Raw genomic sequence first — 17,873 nt, forward strand, 5'->3', positions numbered from 1 at the left:
GAGCACGTTGCTCCAAGCCCCGTCCGACCAGGAACAGGGCAGCCACAGCTTCTCCGAGCATTTATTTCAGCTCTTTTAACGAACTAATTCACGCCCTGACGAACTCCTTGGGCTGCCGTCTGCCCGCTCCCGCCCAGCCCCGCGCTGTGGCTGCTGCCCCTGTCCTTTCCCGGCGGGTGTCCCAGCCCGGTCCCGGAGCGGAGCCTCCCCCGCGGGGCCGGCCCTTCAGGTGCCCTCCCGCCCGCCGGGGGGCGCCGTCTGCGCGCGGCGGCAGGGCGCGTGCGCTGTCGGCGCTGCCTGGCGCGTGCGCGGCTCAGCCATGAGGGTGGTGGTGGGTGAGTGGGGGGGGCTTTGCTGGGGGGGGGGGACAGTGAGGGACGGGGACACCGTGAGTGTGCGGGGACAGTGAGGGACGGGGACACCGTGAGTGTGCGGGACACCGTGAGTGAGTGTGCGGGGACAGTGAGGGACGGGGACACCGTGAGTGTGCGGGGACAGTGAGGGACGGGGACACCGTGAGTGTGCGGGACACCGTGAGTGAGTGTGCGGGACACCGTGAGTGTGCGGGGACAGTGAGGGACGGGGACACCGTGAGTGTGCGGGGACACCGTGAGTGTGCGGGGACAGTGAGGGAGGGGGAGGACAGTGAGCGTGCGGGGTCAGTGAGCGGGGGACCCTGTGATCGGGACGCAGCTCTGCAGAGAGCCAGCCCCCTGTCCCGCCCGTGGTGCGGGGCCCGGCGGGGGCTCCCTGGCCCGCAGGGATGCCCCCCCAGCCGCGGTGCAGGTCCCGGGTGACGGCCTGTCTATCTCTCCCCAGGTGGAGGGACTGGCTTCGTGGGCAGAACTCTGACCCAGCTGCTGCGGAGCCGCGGGCACCAAGTGACCCATGTGTCTCGACAGGGGGGCAAGGATCGGATCAGCTGGGTGCGAGAGGAGAGCGGTCACAGGAGGGAGCCTTGGCAGGGCTGAAGAACGAGCCCGCTTGCCCTGACCTGCCGTGGCATAGAGGGAATCTTCCGCAGGGAATCTGGCTCCTGTGGATGTACTTTTGGGCTGCTGGGTGCTCCATGGGTCACAGTCATTGGGACGGGTACTGCTGTAGTTCCCAGGAGCAAAACCTTCTCGGTTCATGCTTGTGCTCCAGGCAGTGTCAGGAAGGAATTAGCTGGAGTTCTCAGGAGCCTGCCCTGCTTGGTTGTTGGGAAGGCCTGAGCAGAGGGCAGGCTTGCTATGTGGTGTCTCTGTTACTCCTGCCTAGGAAGACGTGTCCCGCACTGGACTGCCCCTGTGCGATGCCGTGGTCAACTTGGCTGGCGAAAATGTGCTCAACCCTTTCCGCAGGTGACTTGATCTCCCACAGTGCTGTTGGGACAAGGTGAAGGCAAGACAGTCCTGTGTTGTCAGAGAATGTGGAAAGGGAGGAAACAACATGTCCAGGAAGCTCTTGGGTTAACTAACTGTTGACATCTGTAGCCTTAAATATCCAAAACATTTCTGTGGGTCTGTTAGGTCCTGAGAGACCTTTGGAAGAAAGATTCCATTCTGAATCTACAGCTGGAAGTCAGAAAAATTAGTTTCGTATTTCCAAAAGGGCATTAGATAATGCAAAATCAGAACCAAAGTTTGACTTCCATGAGGAACACCATCTCTGGTGTCCAGCTGCTCTGCTGCCTTTGTCCTGAGGCAGTCCAAAACTCACAGTGTTTTGAAGGAAGTGAAGAGCCACCATCTCCCAAAGTTCCCCTGCATTTAAGTTGTAAGATCACATGTCCTCCCACTGCTCTGGGGTGGGGGGAGTTCCCATGACTTCTCCTGTGCTTGGGAGCAGGTGTCTGCTGGGGCCCTCCTTGGTGCTGTTGTTTCCTGGTTCCTCCTTGTGAGGAGTATCATCTGTGGCTCTCTCTTTCCCAGATGGGGTGCTGCCTTCTGCAGGGAAGTCATCAGCAGCCGGGTTGAGACCACAAAGACCTTGGCCAAAGCCATTGTTGATGCTGAACAGCCACCCCGTGCTTGGGTCCTCGTCACTGGCGTAGGTATTGGTTGGGCCCGGCCAGGACATGACTCGTGCTGACCTGGAGAGGTTTTACCTCCAGACAGAAACACACTTCCAGGGGAACACATCTTGCCCTGAAATGTCAACTTTTTTGCCATCAGTGTCACTGTGTTTAGGCAAGCCTTGATCAGCTTTCTCTTGGTGTCATTAGGACAGAACCTTTTCTGTGTTTTTCTGGGAAAGCCTTTCGGTATCCTGTAGAACCAGTTTGTTTAGACAAATTGTAGGGCCTCAGCTGAATCCCTCTGCATATCTACAGCTTTGCATTTTTGCTTGCTACAGTCTTGAAAGTTGATGTAATGCCCAATTTTAGAGCAGGTGCTGTTCTGTGCAGCCAGTTCAGCGTGTTGCTTGCAGGCCTATTTGGCTTTTGGGGCTGCCAGCTCAATCTCAGTATCAGTGTATCCCACTGAACTCGTTAAGCACATTGGTAGTTTAAAAACTCTTCAGCATTGCCATTAGAGAGACCCTGTGCTATTCATATGGGGGTGTCCTTGGTGGAGTGATGGAGTTCAGAGAATCATAGAATCCCAGAATGGTTTGGACTGGAAGGGACCTTAAAGACCATCCAGTTCCACCCCTGTGCCATAGGTAGAGACAGTTTCCATTAGACCTGGTAGCTCCAAGCCCCATCCATCCTGGCCTTGAATGCTTTCAAGGATGGGGCAGCCACAGTTTCTCTGGACAACCTGTGCCAGTGCCTTCCCCTCTCACAGGGAGGAATTTCTTCCTTGTATCCAGTCTAAAACTACTGTTTGAAGCCATTCACCCTTCTCCTGTCGGTCATTGTAAATAGTGTCTCTTCAGCTTTCTTGTCAGCTCCCTTCAGGCAATGGAAGGCCACAGGTAGGTCAGCCTGAAGCCATTTCTTTTCCAAGCTGAACAATCCCAATTGTTTCAGCCTTTTCTCATAGGAGTTCTGGGCTCCTGAAGGCAGGGGGGATGGTCCATTGGGGAAGGGGGGTTGGTTTCATCATTCAACCCTGACCCCATTTCTGCTGTTACCCTTCAGGCTATTACTGCCCCAGCCCCACAGCTGAGTATACTGAAGACAGTCCCGGAGGGGATTTTGACTTCTTCTCACGCCTGGTGAGCTCCTGGGAGGCTGCAGCTCTCATCCCTGGGAGCCCAACTCGTGGAGTTGTGGTGAGATCAGGTGAGATCAGGTCCCTGAGGGGCCTGTTTGGGTGACTCTGCTTTGGTTTGGGGGCAGGAGGGTGAGGAGGTGGGAAAAGGACATGAGTTCTTCCATCTGTTCTTGCTGGGGTCTTGTTCCAGTCCAACCCTCTAAGGATTGTCTCCTGCTTGCAGGTCTGGGCATGAAGGGTACTTTTGCCCTTTTAGGCAGGGGACCTGGTATCACTCTCTTGTCCCCACAGGTGTAGTGCTGGGTCGAGGTGGTGGTGCAATCTCTCAGATGCTTTGGCCTTTCCGTCTGGGACTTGGAGGCCCCTTGGGCTCTGGGCTGCAGCCCTTCCCATGGATCCATATTCGGGACCTGGCTGGGATCGTGTGTCACGCCCTGGAGAGTGAGAGCCTGCGAGGTGTCCTCAACGGTGTCGCCCCATCCTCCCCTGCCACCTCCAATGGCACCTTTGCTCGGGAGTTGGCTGCAGCCCTGGGGCGCCCAGCCCTGCTGCCAGTGCCTGCCTGGGCTGTGCGGGCTGCCTTTGGGGCAGAGCGGGCTGTTATGCTGCTGGAGGGACAGAGGGTGCTGCCAAAACGCACCCTGGAGAGTGGCTACCACTTCATCTTCCCTGACCTGGCTGGAGCTCTGAAGGACATTGTGTCTTGAGGCCTCCTCGGCTGGGCTGGGCCCTGTTTTTGTGAGCTCACATGCGTTCCCCTGGGTGAAGGAGAGGAGCCCTGCCCCTGGACACTTCCCCATTCCCATCCAGAGAGGGTGAGCGATGTTTTCCCCCTCTGCCTCACTGTATGCACTCCCAGTGTGAGTCATCCCTCTTACTGCCATCTGCAATCTCTGCGTTACCTGTATTTGGGGAAGGGCACAAGCCCCTCTAAGGATTGTGTCTGTGGAATTGCATATCTCCTTTTCCACAATGTGCATGTGAACTGCTGGCAAAGCAGCTGGGGCTGTAATGTCTTCTTCCCTGAGAGGTGGCTGGCATCAGGAAACTGGTTGTAATTATCAGCTTTGTAATTCTTCCATGGAAGTTTTCCCTCCTGTCTTTCCTCCATGATGACATAGAAACCTACTTATGCTCTTCTGCTTTGCCTGTCTCATTCTCAGTGGTTGTGGGAGAAGATCCATCTTTAGAGGATGTTACACTCCAGTTTTTAAGCTGTAAGATGCCTAGAGTGGTTATATTTTTATTTAAGACTTTTTAAAAAGCCTTTTGGTTCATTATAACCTCAAATTAGTGTCTGGAGAAAGAGTCACACACTCTTCTCTAAGAGAAATTCTTCTAATTTAGTGAGGAAAATAAGATATTTTGGCAAAGGGTTTTACAGGAGTAAAATACAACCAGGAAAAAAGCATTTCACTAAAACATTCAGCACAAAAACCCATTCCACAGAAAACACTCACTACAATCAATCAATATACCAGCTTTAGTGAAACACAGTTCATTGGTGTTGTTACCCACAAGAGCAGGGAAAGAGTAAAAGAAGAAAAGGGATTAAAAGAGTAAAGAGAGAGAAGGAAAAGAGGAGAGAGAGAGAAAAGCAAAAATGGTTACTGACAAAATCTGATGGTTCACATAGTTCAGGCTGCAGGAAAGGAGAGAAGGCGGCGGCTCATGTAGAGTCTCGTGTATTTATAGAGTTCAGTTTTCCCTCCCAGGCAGGATATCACCATTTAGAGCTTTCCAGGCCAGAGTGAGTTGTGCTGTAGCCACTGACAGGCTCCAGGGGTGTGGTGTGGGTGGGCTGCCTTCAGCTCTGCCCTGACTGACAGCCCAGCTACAGGCCCTCAGCTCTGCCAGGTGCTCTCAGCAGGCCTTACAGTGTTCCTGCAGGTGTACACCCAGCTGTTCTTCACACACACACTCACAGTTGGTTCCAACCCATGTCAACCATGCAGTGAGATTCAGATCCATTATCTCTGGGAGTACAAAGGGTGCTGAATTGCATGGAGACTCTGCCATCTCTTTTCTTGTGGCTGGTACCAAGCTGATGTGTCGGTACCTCCAGGTGAGTCAAATCCCAAGAGTCACACCCCTCCAGGGTTGCATGCCCCTCATGCTGTGGCAGGGATGAAGGAGAACACTACTTTTTTAGGGAAAAGGGTGCAATGGGACTGTGGTCCCTGGACTGCTCTTGAGGCCTTGGCTAAATGCCCACTACATCCGAGCTTGTGCTGAGGAGAAACTGGGTTCATCTTGGTGTGAGAAAGTGCCAGTCACTGCTTTAGTCTGAAGGAGCATTTTCAGCTATTGCCATTGTACTTATCTCAGACCAGTGTGGTTTTCTTGTGTTCATCCCATGAGGTGGTACTTGTGCTCAGGGGGTTCCCCCTGACTGGGCAGTGAGAATATCCAGGCTGCCTGGGCTGCATTGGGGAGCAGTACCTCTCATGGAGAAGACTGCAGTTTCATCATCTCATACTGTAAGGAAAGGTATCCCTTTGCTTCCCTTAACCCTCTGTGAAATCCACAGAGCAGGTACCTTCAGTATAGCACTGCTTCTGGGGAAATATTCTTAGTGTGATGTAAATTGGGGCTAGAAAATTCCATTAAAAGGTAGTTCAGGCAGATAAAAAAACCTGCTTTGTTTCTGAAATAAGAAACCATCCAGAACAAAGCAATCCATGTATTTCTGGTTTAGGTCAGGTTAATGTAGTTGCAGTAGCTGAAGGATCAGAACTGGTGAAGTCCACTCTCTTGCCTCTTTGCTCAGTCTGCACTGGAAATAGAATGGCAATCTGCTGACTTTCCAGGCAGGAAAATTAGAATGTGACTGTCTAGATGGAACTGGAGATAGTCCTTGCAGTCAGTGTAAGAAGAGGTAGGTGAAATGGCACTTCAGGAATAGCCATGAAAGCAACGTGGTCTGAGATAAATGTGGTTTGCTTGCACTGTGTCTGTGCTGCCTGTAAGTTAGGTGCAGGTTCCTTCTTCCCATGTGCTTCAGCCTCCTGTCCATGAGAGCAGGCTGACCTACTGTGAGGTACAGACCCAGTTCCTTGTGGGACAATCAGCAGTGCTGCTCTGGTTACTCCAGCTTTTTTTTCGGGCTCAGGCTTCAGTCATCTCTCACAAATGCTGTGGCCTGCAGCATCCTTCTGTCCTCCAAGATGATTAGCCAGCCCAGTTAAGGTGTTTCTAGCAGTATGCACCTTGGTGATTACAATAGCTTTGGGTTGTGATCGGAAATGAAAACAAGGTGGCTGGAGAAGAACTGTCAATCTGCTACTCTTCTGAAAGAGGGTTTGTATCCCACAGTCTCTGTTCTGCTTAGTTCCCATCTCAGCACTCCTGAAGGAAGTCCTTGGACAAGGAAGGAGCACATCCACTTGCTCTGAATGGGAGGCCGTGGGTGATGGGCTCTGGATGTTCTGAGATTTGTTTGACACTTAAGTTGAAAGCTTCCATTGGGAGTTAAAACATTACATTCCTTCAGTGCCAAGAGAAAGTAAAAGCCAAAGCTGTTTTCACTGTGAAGAAGTGTAGATTGCTGTGTGATTATGAACAGACAGCACAGTTGAGGACAGACAGGACAGGACAGGAGTATTTTGTGCACATAATTGCACAGATATGCAGAAATAAAAGCAGATATCTACATATGCAAAACAGGGGAGCATTAATGATCTGATAAAGACTTTGGTGCCTATTAAGTAAACTGTGGGAACAAGCTGAGTCACTGCACCTGCATTTAGTTAATTGGAATCAAAAAGGAGGATCGACTTTGGCTAAGTGCTTTGACAGAATGTTATGTCTCAAATTGGAAAACTACTTCAAACAGTCTGCATGATAGTGTGTGTTTTTCTCTCATGGCTGAACACAGCCACCACATGATGTGAGTGTGAATGTGTGGGATCAAGGCACTGGTTTGGGACAATCCTGGGAATTCCAGTGGACTAAAAGAAAAACACCAGGTGCTGCTTACGAGAGAATATGAATAAAACGGGAACACCGAAAAGGATGGGTGGACAAGTCCTGAAATTGAACTCTGTGCATGTGCAGCCTCATTTTCTCCTCAGTGCCCATAGGAAGCTAACCCTGTTGACAGCAAAAAGCAGCAGCTCATGTTGATTCAGCATAGAACCAGGGAATTTTTTACAACAGTAAATAAATAGGATGATCTTGGTTTAAACTGACTTAAGAGCTTTCATACAGAAGCTTTCCTCATTTTGGGCTTTACCTCAGTTACATCAGCTTCCATTTGAAGTTTCAAATATTTACACTGGCAAAAACAAAACACCAAAGGGTTTTGGTCTCTGTAAGTTTTTTCTTCCCAAACTTACCAAACTTCAAAGGCTTTCACAAACTATTAAACAGGTTTTTCTATGACATTTGTCTCACCACCTTTAGGCTACGATGCTTGATATTCTTTTTTTTTACTATCTCAAACACCCAGGGATTTAAAGCCAGACACCTTCAGAGACAGACCTGATACATCATATATTCCCTCCACATCAACCCTACAGTCTTGAGGAGAAATAGGAGTAGCCGTAGTGACAGCCAGTGTGCTCTCAGTGCAGGCAACAGCTTCCCTGATAGCTTTTCCAGGCTTGCTTGACCACTCTCTTCCTCAGGCTTACAGTGGGTTGACCAGGGCTATGAGGATGGTGTAGAAAAAGGAAATTTTGTTCAGTTTTCTCAGGCAGCAAATAGACAATATCTCTATTTGAAGGCCACAGAAGTGTCCCTTACAAATGCTGACCACAATGATGTATGAGAAGGCTTTCATTTCTCACACACGGTGGAGAAACCCTTCTGCCTCCCAGTGCTCAATGGGATGCTCTGGATGGCATCTGTAATGCACACACAGGACACCAGGGTGAACAAAACTGTCAAGACTGTGTCTGGGATGATCATTACAGCACCTGGTGTCACTGGAGGAGAGCTCTACAAAGAGATCAAATCACAGAAGTGATCAATTGGGCTGGAGCCACAAATCTTCAGTTGGTTTGAGATGTATATGATGATTGTGGAACTAGTCATTCCTGCAAGCCAAGAACCAGCCACCAGCTGGAAACACACCTTGCAGTTCATCCTGCTTGTACACAGCATGGGGTGACATATGGCCAGGTACTGACTGTAGGACATGGTGGCCAGCAGGTAACACTGCAAGAGTTTCAGAGAAATAGAGCCAAGCATACAGGCCTGAGCAGAGGTGGTCCTGTCCCCAGTCAGCAGCCTGGGCATGTTAGATGGAAATTTAGCAGATCTCCAAGTTGCACATTTTCACTGAAAAGAAATACAGTGGGCGGTGGGGTGCTGCTGTGTCACCACCAGCACAGTGATGATGTTCCTGAGCACAGACAATGAGAGAGAGAAGGAGAAGCACCTGGAATCAGGTGTGCTCCTGAATCCTAGCAGGAGAAACTCTCTCAGTGACATCTGCTTTTCCCATTCCCCTTTTCCAGGCAGTATTTTCAATTTTTCTATTCCCCTCTTGTCAGAAAGGGTGCCTACAAGCAAGGGAATGTTTGTGAAGGACAATGTTATTAGAGAGAAAGCAGAGTTCTGCACACATGCAGCTGTGTTCACGTTCCCTGTAGGGGCTCCATGTGTAGTGCACAAAAAGGACAGGGTTCTTGGAGAGATCTCATCCTAGGAACACTCCTTTCCAGCAGACAGATGAGTTGCCCCGTGGAGGTACCTATTACTCTCTATGGAACAAAAAAGGAATGGGCATTTGCTCAGGTTTTAACAGCCCAACTGTTATGCCTGAAGTTACTCCCAGTATGTTTTTCCCAGGTGCGAAGGACAGAATTCCTTTTACTGTCAGCAGGAGAAAGGCAACTTAATGAGCAAGAGAAGATTTAAATCTCAGATTCACGGTAAGTGAAAGAGGGTCCAGTGCAAATAAACTTGGCTTTTTGCTGGTGAGGCAGTAGTTAACATTGATTGCAGAACTGCTTTATGAGTGTACCCAGCTAATTATCACAATGTAGGATGGATCCTACAATAACATCAATAAAAGAACATCTGCAGGACAAGGGCCAACTTGGGGAAAGGCGGAACTGGCTTAAGAGGGACAATAAATAACAAGCTGTCTGGAGAAACTGGAAGTACAGAAACTCGCAGGAAATTAGAGGGATGTAGTGGGTTGCCCCTGGCTGGATGACAGGTACCCACTAAAGCCACTCCCTCACTCTCCCCCCTGCAACTGGACAGGGGAGAGGAAAAAAACCAGCTAACGATTCATGAGATAAGAGCTGGGAGAGACTGATCACCTGCATGGGCAAAACAGACTCAAAGGGGGATAGTAGTTAAATTTATTACTGACAGGATAAGGGCCAAAGAGTGAGAAATAAATCTGAAAAACACCTTCCCCCCCACCTCTCCTTCCTTCCACGTTCTCCCTCCCCCCCAGCGGTGCAAGGGGACGGGAATAGGGTTTATGATCAGTTGTTTCTGCTGCTGCAGAGGGAGTCCTTCCCCTGCTTCTGTGGGTTCCTCCCACAGGAGACAGTCCTGGACTGACCTCTCTGGCGTGAGTCCATCCCTTGGGCAGCAGCTCTTCCCAATCTGCTGTCTTGTGGGTCCCTCCTCCATGAGGTCAGTCCTTCAGGAATGAGCTGAACTGGCGTGGTCCCCCCGAGTCCTACCTGGGGCAAACCTGCACCGGCCTGGGCTTCCCTCTGCACGGGCTGCAGGTCCCTGCCAGAACCCTGCTCCATCCTGGTCCTCCCACGGGGTCACAGCCTCCTTCCTGCACCCACCTGCTCCAGCCTGGGCTTCTCAAGGCCAGCTCAAATGTCCCGGAGTGAGAGTAGCAAGAAAATCATCAGTGAAAACCCTAACATATAATTGCTTACAGAGTCTGAGTGCTTTTCTTACCACAGCACAACAGCACCTCGGAGTGCAGTACAGGAGGAAAAGATCTTCTCTAGACATCTCAACCCGTTAGGTAGGATGATCTTGTTATAAGTGAATGAAACTATGCTGAAATATAGCAATAAAAATTTATTGAAGATTTATGTAAAATGCAAATAAGTAAAACAGCATGCTGGGCGGCCGGGGAGGCCCCTGCTCCACTCACTGCACACAAGCGCAGTAGGCAAAACCAGTAACTTTTATTCCCTTATCAGTTCCCCTCCCATAGTCATTTGTTATCCTTCCATTGGATCTGAGTTTTGCAGGTCTGGTTCTGGTTGGCTTCCCTGCAGGCCCGTTTCAGTTGCCAGGTGCTTTCCTTTCCATAGTTTTAATTAGTCCTTAGTCCTTGAGGCCTAGTGTGTAGGTACCTCCAAATGTCCATCTTGGATACTCTGTAACATTCCCGTTCTTGACTCTTTGATCCTTGTCCTTCCCTTCGTTACTTTATGCATGTGCTATGAGACAATAAGCTTTTTGTAAAAGTAAGATACAAAATACTTATTCAGCCAGGTACAATAATTTGTCTTTCCAGTTTAAGAACTGCAAGTTGCATAACTATCAGCTTACAATGCTGACAGATTAATGAACCATTCTGCAACTTACAGTCTCCCAACCTTAACAGAACATTGATTATAATAACATATATATGTATATAAGAATATAACATGCAATACAATTTAATGAGTAAACTACTACTACTAATTTGATGAGTAAATTAAACTACTACTACTAATTTATAACAATCTTGAAAACCCTGTGTCATGAAAAAAACTGAGGAAAACACATAGCTGATGTCATGTCAGCTGCCCTTCTGCCAGTAGAAGAACTGGCACTACAGTACCGAGTTCCTCTGAGCTTTTAACTATGGCTTTGGGACTCTGTGATCCATGTTGCCAGTAAGAGGCTGAGTAAACAGGGAGTGAAGGGGGAAAGAAGCATCAGGTAGCACCTGTAATAAACTATATTTTAAAGGGGATTCTTTTTTTTTTGTTAAGCTTAGTAAAACTTCAGGACATTGATGTGTGATTTCCGTGTGTATTTCCCACATAGCTGTTAACTGCTTCTAACAAGCTGCCGTTTGTTCCCGAGGCTGATATAGCTGATATAGTATAAAGGGGGGAGGGAAGTCTGGCAGTGTAATTAAACTACACCAGCTGGGGACACTGAGAAGCTTCCTCTAAACAAGGAGTCAAAGTGATTTATATAGACGATAAGACTGGAAGGGGAGGAAAAATACCTATTAAAGGCGCATGCTCCAAGCCGGGTTCATCTTGCGGACATCGAGGAAGACTAAAAATCTTCATCACAGAAATCCCGGCCCACAAAGAAACCCCCAGACCACGGACGCCGGTAACACAGCCCAGGAACATGCATGGGGAAAACTTTGCAACTGAGCATGTGCAAAAAGCACATGCCCCGGACTATGTATGGATAAGAACCTATGTACTGAGCATGTCTGGACAGGAACCTGGAGGGTTCAAAAGGGGACGTTTGAGAGCTTGGGGCGGGCGGCGGCGAGTTGTGAGAGAGCTCTCTTTTGTTCTAAACAGCTCCCCCCCTCCCGGCGCGCCGATTGTTTATCTACCGCTTATTAATAAATTTGCTTGCTATTGTAAATTGGCTTCTTCAATTCCTTTAAGGCATTGCTGGTAACCTATAACAGCACCTGTGCATGAGGAGCAGAACTCTCTGGCCAGACTCTATCCAAGCGTTTTCCAATGTTGTTATCTCAGTTTAATGAGACAGAAATGTTTGCTAAGGAGGGTGGGATATGAGAAAAACCAAGCTCCTCCCTTTGAGTAATTATAACTTCAAAATTAAGAGGCTCCAGTTGAAAAGGTGTGGAAAAGAAAAATAACAGCTCTTTAGTAAATAATATATGTCTGTATATACTTAGGTAATGTAATAGAAGGGTTAACTTTGTCCATAAAATCTTATGTCTATGAGGGAGTCAAACTTTTTGTTGTAATTAAACAAGAGGAGTTTCACAGACAGCTTGCTAATCAAGCAAGTGTCAATAAACAACTGATAAGAACTGCACCTTTTCATCTCTGACAAATACCAGACGACCACTTACCCAGCCACCGAACTCAAGCAACAAATTTACATCCGAAAAGCCAAGGCCAGACACCACTTAACGTGTACTTAACAACCACGAAGGTGTATAAAAAGAGACACTGACTTTATTTGGGTGTGTGCCTCGGCAGGGCGCTGCCCTCCAGGCCACCCAGCGCTGTTTTGCTTTATTATTGCTTGCTTAATAAATTTATCAATGTTTAATTGGAATTGAGTTGTCTAAATTCTTATACTAACTTATAACAATTTTGGTGCGTTGGCCGGGAATCCAATTTGCTTGGTGTGAACTCCTGCAGAACAGGGAGGCGCCCTATCTCCGGATAGCCCTGCTCTGAAAGTTGTTCTCACCAAACCCTAGATCAATGAACCTAGTAAAATTTCGATAATAAAGCAAAAGAAATCTGCAGACCCCTTAAATTTTGTGCACGAAGACCAAACGAGGACCCCAGGGAGGGGTAAGTATAGAGTTTTCTTTTTTGGTGAGCCGTTTGGTTGGGGGGTAATCCTAAGGTGTGCCTGTGTGAGAGGTCTCGATACGAGACCACGCGAGTGTGGACTCTCCTGTAGTGCAGCTCTCATGTCCCGCGAGGGAATGAGTCACGACCAAGAGAAAGCGAGTGTGTGTACGTTTCAAGGCACCTTAGAAGATGGGACAGAAGAAAAGCAAGCCTTCTGATCCCATGGGGAAGGGAAAACAGAATAAGTTACCCGATATTTCCCCACAAAGCCCATTAGGATTAAGGATAAAACATTAAAGTAATTCCCCTAGGAAGAAAAGATGAATCTAAGAAAAAAAATTGATACATTATTATATCGAAGTTTGGGGAGAGAAGTCACTCTCTAATCCCCATATTATATAACCTATATTCGGATCTTCCGAGGATTGGGTATGTCAACAAGCCCAAAAACCCCAAATGAAAATCCTTTATGACCCCCCCTCTATGCCCCTCATTACCCCCCCTTTCCACAAACCCCTCTCCAGTCTCCTTCAGTCCCTATTCCCGCAGCACCGTGTAATCCCCCATTACCCCCCCCCACCCGCTGAATCCCTCATTAACCCTCCCTTTCCACAAACCTCTCTTCACATTCCTTCAGCTGTTGTTTCTACAGCACTGCTAAATCCCCTGTTACACCCCCCCCCATCCCCTCTGCAGATCTCACTGCCTTATCAGATCAGAGGTGCGAAAATCCCGAAAGCACTAAAACTCTTAGAAAGAGGTGGACAACCCCAAGAGAAGTCAGAACTTTATTATTAAAAAACCTCTTGGGAGTAGCAGAACAGTTAAACCAAATTTTAAAACCTAATATCTATACCTGGGAGAAAATGCAATCTAACGACCCTCCCAGTGGGAACTATAACTCAACCCTAAATTAACAACACGTAACTAATTATTATACTTCATTAATCTGGGGACTTTGAGTAACTAACCCCCATGAACAAAATATAATAGCATTAGAAAATGAACAAAAAAAAATGATGAAACACCTAAAACATACTTAAAAAGACTAAAAAAAATTTTACAACAATATTTAGGCAATAATCCTAACACCCCAACTAGTCAAATATTACTAATAATCTACTTTATAAATCATACCTAAAATAATATATATAAAAAAAAAAAAAACACTAAAGAAATTAAGTGAGTAGCAAAACAGAGGCCTCAAAAACTTAATAAAAGAAGCCCAAAAAGTATACATGAACAGGTCTCAGCAAATTGGCCCGAAAGTCCAAATAATAAAATGTTTTTTATTGTTTAAAAAAAAAAAAAAAAAAGGGAAAAATGTACCAAGCTTCTCATAAAACAAGTTTAAATCTAAGAACAAAAATCGTGCCAAAATTGAGACCACAGTGTCGAAAACTGAGAAAAGAAAAGGGAGGGGGGAGAGAGAGAGCGCGCTAAAGAAACGGTGTCTACTGTGATGAAAAGAAAAGTCTGCAAGTTTAATTTTGATGGTTTAGGAAGAGGGAAGTTACTTTTGTAATCTTTAAAAGGAAAAGATAAGAACAGTGTTAGAATCTATAGAGAAAGAAAGAATTGCATGTAGTAGATTGAGAAGAGAAAGTCAGAGAGAAGAGGAGAATAAGTACTTCCCCACTCCAGACAAACTGGGGAAAGGAGATGGGATTTCAAGTTAATTGATTAGTTAATACTTTTATTAAAAATCTGAATTGAAATTAGAAACTCTGATATAATAAGTCTGTGATTATATTTGCCAGTGTGACATAAGAAAATGTTGTATAATTTTGCTGTTAAAAACTTCATTTTTAAAGGAGATGCAGTAGAGCCATTGTTAATATCATGGGCTATTGTAATCATAATTCTTATAAATGTATTAAATGGGAAAATAATATTACTTTCATTGCATGTGTCTGTGCCTTTGAATATTCTCACAGACCTAGAGTTGTACCAATTATTCGTTATCTTGAAATATGTACACGGAAATAACTTTTATGTGTATTCTGTACTGAAGGCCATACTTTTAACAAAAACTTCAGTATTAATATCGCCTTTACTTCTTCTCCCTTCCACCTGGAGAGAGGACTTTGTGTACCTCATGTATGTGAACTGAGTGCCCATTGATTGCATCAAGCCTAATCTACCCTAATTTCACTAGGAAAATGTTTCTTCTTCTCACTAGCTCTGTAGAATAACTTCTAAACTGTTTATTACTAGTCTATTTATATTGCCCTGTATGGTACATAAACATATCTTTAAAAAAAAAAAAAAAAAAAAAAATGGAGTTTGTATACTGAATCATATACTTTTATTTTTGTTTCTTTTCCATAAACTTATTTACCGTATTTCTCTTGGGGGTTCCTAGCCTGGAGGGAACTCTGGGGGGTGGCTACCTGGCAGGGCAGATGCAGCTGCCCTAAATGGGTGGCTACCTGGCAGGGCAGATGCAGCTGCCCTAAATAAAGTTTCATTTCTATGCATTGTGAGAAGAAGAGAGAAAGAAATATTTTCTTTTTCCTTCCTAAACACAACCTTAAAGAGTGATTTTAGCATTTATTCTATACTGAAACCCATATTGTTAAAATGAAAAAAGACAATGTAACAGCCCAATTAAACAGAATTATATTTATGACCTAAAGCCTGCTGCTGACTGTCAACAGATCACTGTAGTGACTGAGACTAATTGTATTAATTCCTGTATACTAGCATATTCACAGCCTGGGACTATTCGTACTTTCTAAATCCTAATTGAACTCAGTGTAAAAGTGGAAGAAGCTGTGACAGAATTGGAAAGAAAGCAAAGGGGGACCTTAGCCCAAACAGCACCCTTAAATTTCAAAATGCATAGGATAAACCCTGGGAATTGGGAAGGAAACATCTTTAACCCCTTGTTGAGAGAATCCATTCCAGGAACTGCACACAACAGAGACTGCGATCCCTACTGCAAAGCAAAGACGGACACATCCCTCCCGAATGACAGAACCTCTCCCAAGTGACCGTTGGACTACGGAGAGAACTACGGATGGTCTGAAATTAATCTTGAGAAGGAAAAGACTGGTGAATAAATAATGATTCATTTCAAAATTTCTAAGAAAGCATCCCCCCTGCTGTACAAAAGATTCCAAATACCTCCTCCATATACTTTACAAATAACCCACTATATACCTTAACATCCAAACAGAATTCCTCTCGAATCAGGGGCAATCTTTAAAATAATAGAAACCCATATCCCTTTGCCCCACTGTTGTAAAATAAAAACCAATATTCCTGTACTTCATGGAATACCTAGAAGCATACCCTGTTTAAAACATCCCCATTTAAATCATAAAGGATGAATAGTTTGTCAATATACATCTATCAGTCCCAAGGACATGAAAAATGTCTATAAAGTATATACACCTATAAAATTATTGGTGGAAGCACATTATAAAGTGCCACTTAAGGAAAAAAAAATTATTCTACCCTTTGAAGTAAAAAGAACAAACAATAATAATTGAAATACTTTGTCTGTAATACTTTGGGAGTGGGTTTTTTTTTCTCCTTCAAAACATCTTAAACTTAGAGGCCATATAAACCCTGAAGAATACGACTGCTGCCGAGAAGATTACAAAATACCTCGCTGATTCATGCCACCGAGTTAGGCGAAGGGAGGCAGAGACGTACTAGAGTAGGTCCGTAAATATATAACAAAGCCTCTCAATAAACTGAACTAAAACTAACACCCCGTAAAATAAAAAGGACAAAGCCAAACAACAAAAAAAATTGACCCTTAATTATACTTCCTCAAGGTCTCCACCAATAATTTAAAAGTAAGCATTTCAAAAACAAACACAAAAAAATAACTAATAATCATCAACCCTTTAAATACTAATCTATATTTAACTATGTACCTTGGTTAATTACTCTGTTGTCAACCTCTTATTTTATTAATTTTAAAACTAACATTTAAACCATGTATTTTTAATACATTTATTACCATTATTTAAAAAAAAAAAAAAAAAGAGGGATTGTAATAGAAGGGTTAACTTTGTCCATAAAATCTTATGTGTATGAGGGAGTCAGAAACTTTTTGTTGTAATTAAACAAGAGGAGTTTCACAGACAGCTTGCTAATCAAGCAAGTGTCAATAAACAACTGATAAGAACTGCACCTTTTCATCTCTGACAAATACCAGACGACCACTTACCCAGCCACCAAACTCAAGCAACAAACAAATTTACATCCGAAAAGCCAATGCCAGACACCACTTAACATGTACTTAACAACCACGAACGTGTATAAAAAGAGACACTGACTTTATTTGGGTGTGTGCCTTGGCAGGGCACTGCCCTCCAGGCCACCCAGCGCTGTTTTGCTTTATTATTGCTTGCTTAATAAATTTATCAATGTTTAATTGGAATTGAGGAGCCCCTAGTGGTCTAGTGGTAAGGGCGCGACGCTGTCACCGCTGAGACCCGGGTTTGATTCCCGGTCAGGGCCACTCCTGGGCAGATGGAGCTCGTTAACCCTTAAAAAGGCAACCCATCTATGTCCTAAGGACCTCGCTGCCACCGTCCAAGCTCGCTTGGCCCCGGCAGATGAACCTTAGGATTAAAGGGTGGGCTCAGTTCCGCGCACACTGTGTCTCACCTAAAAAATCCAATGCACAGGCTGGAAGGTGTAAAGACCTTCCCCAGATCTTCGCTCGCGAAGACTGGCCATTATTATAATTGGAATTGAGTTGTCTAAATTCTTATACTAACTTATAACAGGTAACACAACAGAAGCAAGCAATAATCCTGTAACCAATCCTGTAACCAGACTGCCCCCCAAAACAATTCAGTCCTTTTTGCCTCTCGGGGCAGTTGTAACCACGGCTGGCAGGGGGCGCTGTTGGAGGGGAGGGGGCGGTGTCTCCTGAGCCCTCCCTCCCCCAGGGGTGGTTACAGGGGATGGGCTTTCCCTCACGCAACTTACCTGCTGTGTCGAGGTTATTTAGCAGTCCAGTGAAGCAGTCCTTAAGCCCAGGCCTCACCTAACAACAGCATCTTAGTTTGCTAGCAAGAAGATGTTGGCATGGGAAAATTCACTAGGACAAAGCAAAAAGGTGTAGAACTGTAACAGTTGTGGGTAAGCACAATGATATTACTGCTAGTTTTCTTCCTATGACTTTTGAGCTTTCACAGGGAGATGGGAAAGCGCCCAGGTGGTCCATAAAAGTCTCAGGTTGAAAAATTTGTTCAAAAAAGTGATGGTCCCAAAGTTTAATACAACTTTTCCCCAGGCCAGGATGAAC

General features: G+C 45.8%; 1 protein-coding gene and 1 long non-coding RNA gene across 3 annotated transcripts; one reads left to right on the top strand and one right to left on the bottom strand.

Moving 5' to 3' along the window:
* Window positions 1-285: 285 nt before the first annotated feature.
* On the top strand, window positions 286-7,155 carry SDR39U1 (short chain dehydrogenase/reductase family 39U member 1). Its single transcript, XM_050327477.1, has 6 exons — window positions 286-335; window positions 820-926; window positions 1,261-1,343; window positions 1,914-2,035; window positions 3,068-3,211; window positions 3,435-7,155. Exons 1-6 carry the CDS (start codon window positions 320-322, stop codon window positions 3,848-3,850), a joined length of 888 nt encoding a protein of 295 aa, XP_050183434.1. The 5' UTR covers window positions 286-319; the 3' UTR covers window positions 3,851-7,155.
* Window positions 7,156-10,136: 2,981 nt separating this feature from the next.
* On the bottom strand, window positions 10,137-12,389 carry LOC126646268 (uncharacterized). Of its 2 annotated transcripts, none has more exons than XR_007630254.1 (2): window positions 11,302-12,389; window positions 10,137-10,519 (listed from the first exon to the last, which is right to left on the bottom strand). It is a non-coding gene; the product is annotated as an uncharacterized LOC126646268 (long non-coding RNA). The 2 variants fall into 2 exon arrangements; XR_007630255.1 differs by having other exon boundaries at window positions 10,137-10,534.
* Window positions 12,390-17,873: the final 5,484 nt, after the last annotated feature.

Source organism: Myiozetetes cayanensis, unplaced genomic scaffold (assembly GCF_022539395.1).
Source record: "Myiozetetes cayanensis isolate MyiCay16 unplaced genomic scaffold, myiCay2020 scf34, whole genome shotgun sequence".
Taxonomy (NCBI): Eukaryota; Metazoa; Chordata; class Aves; order Passeriformes; family Tyrannidae; genus Myiozetetes; species Myiozetetes cayanensis.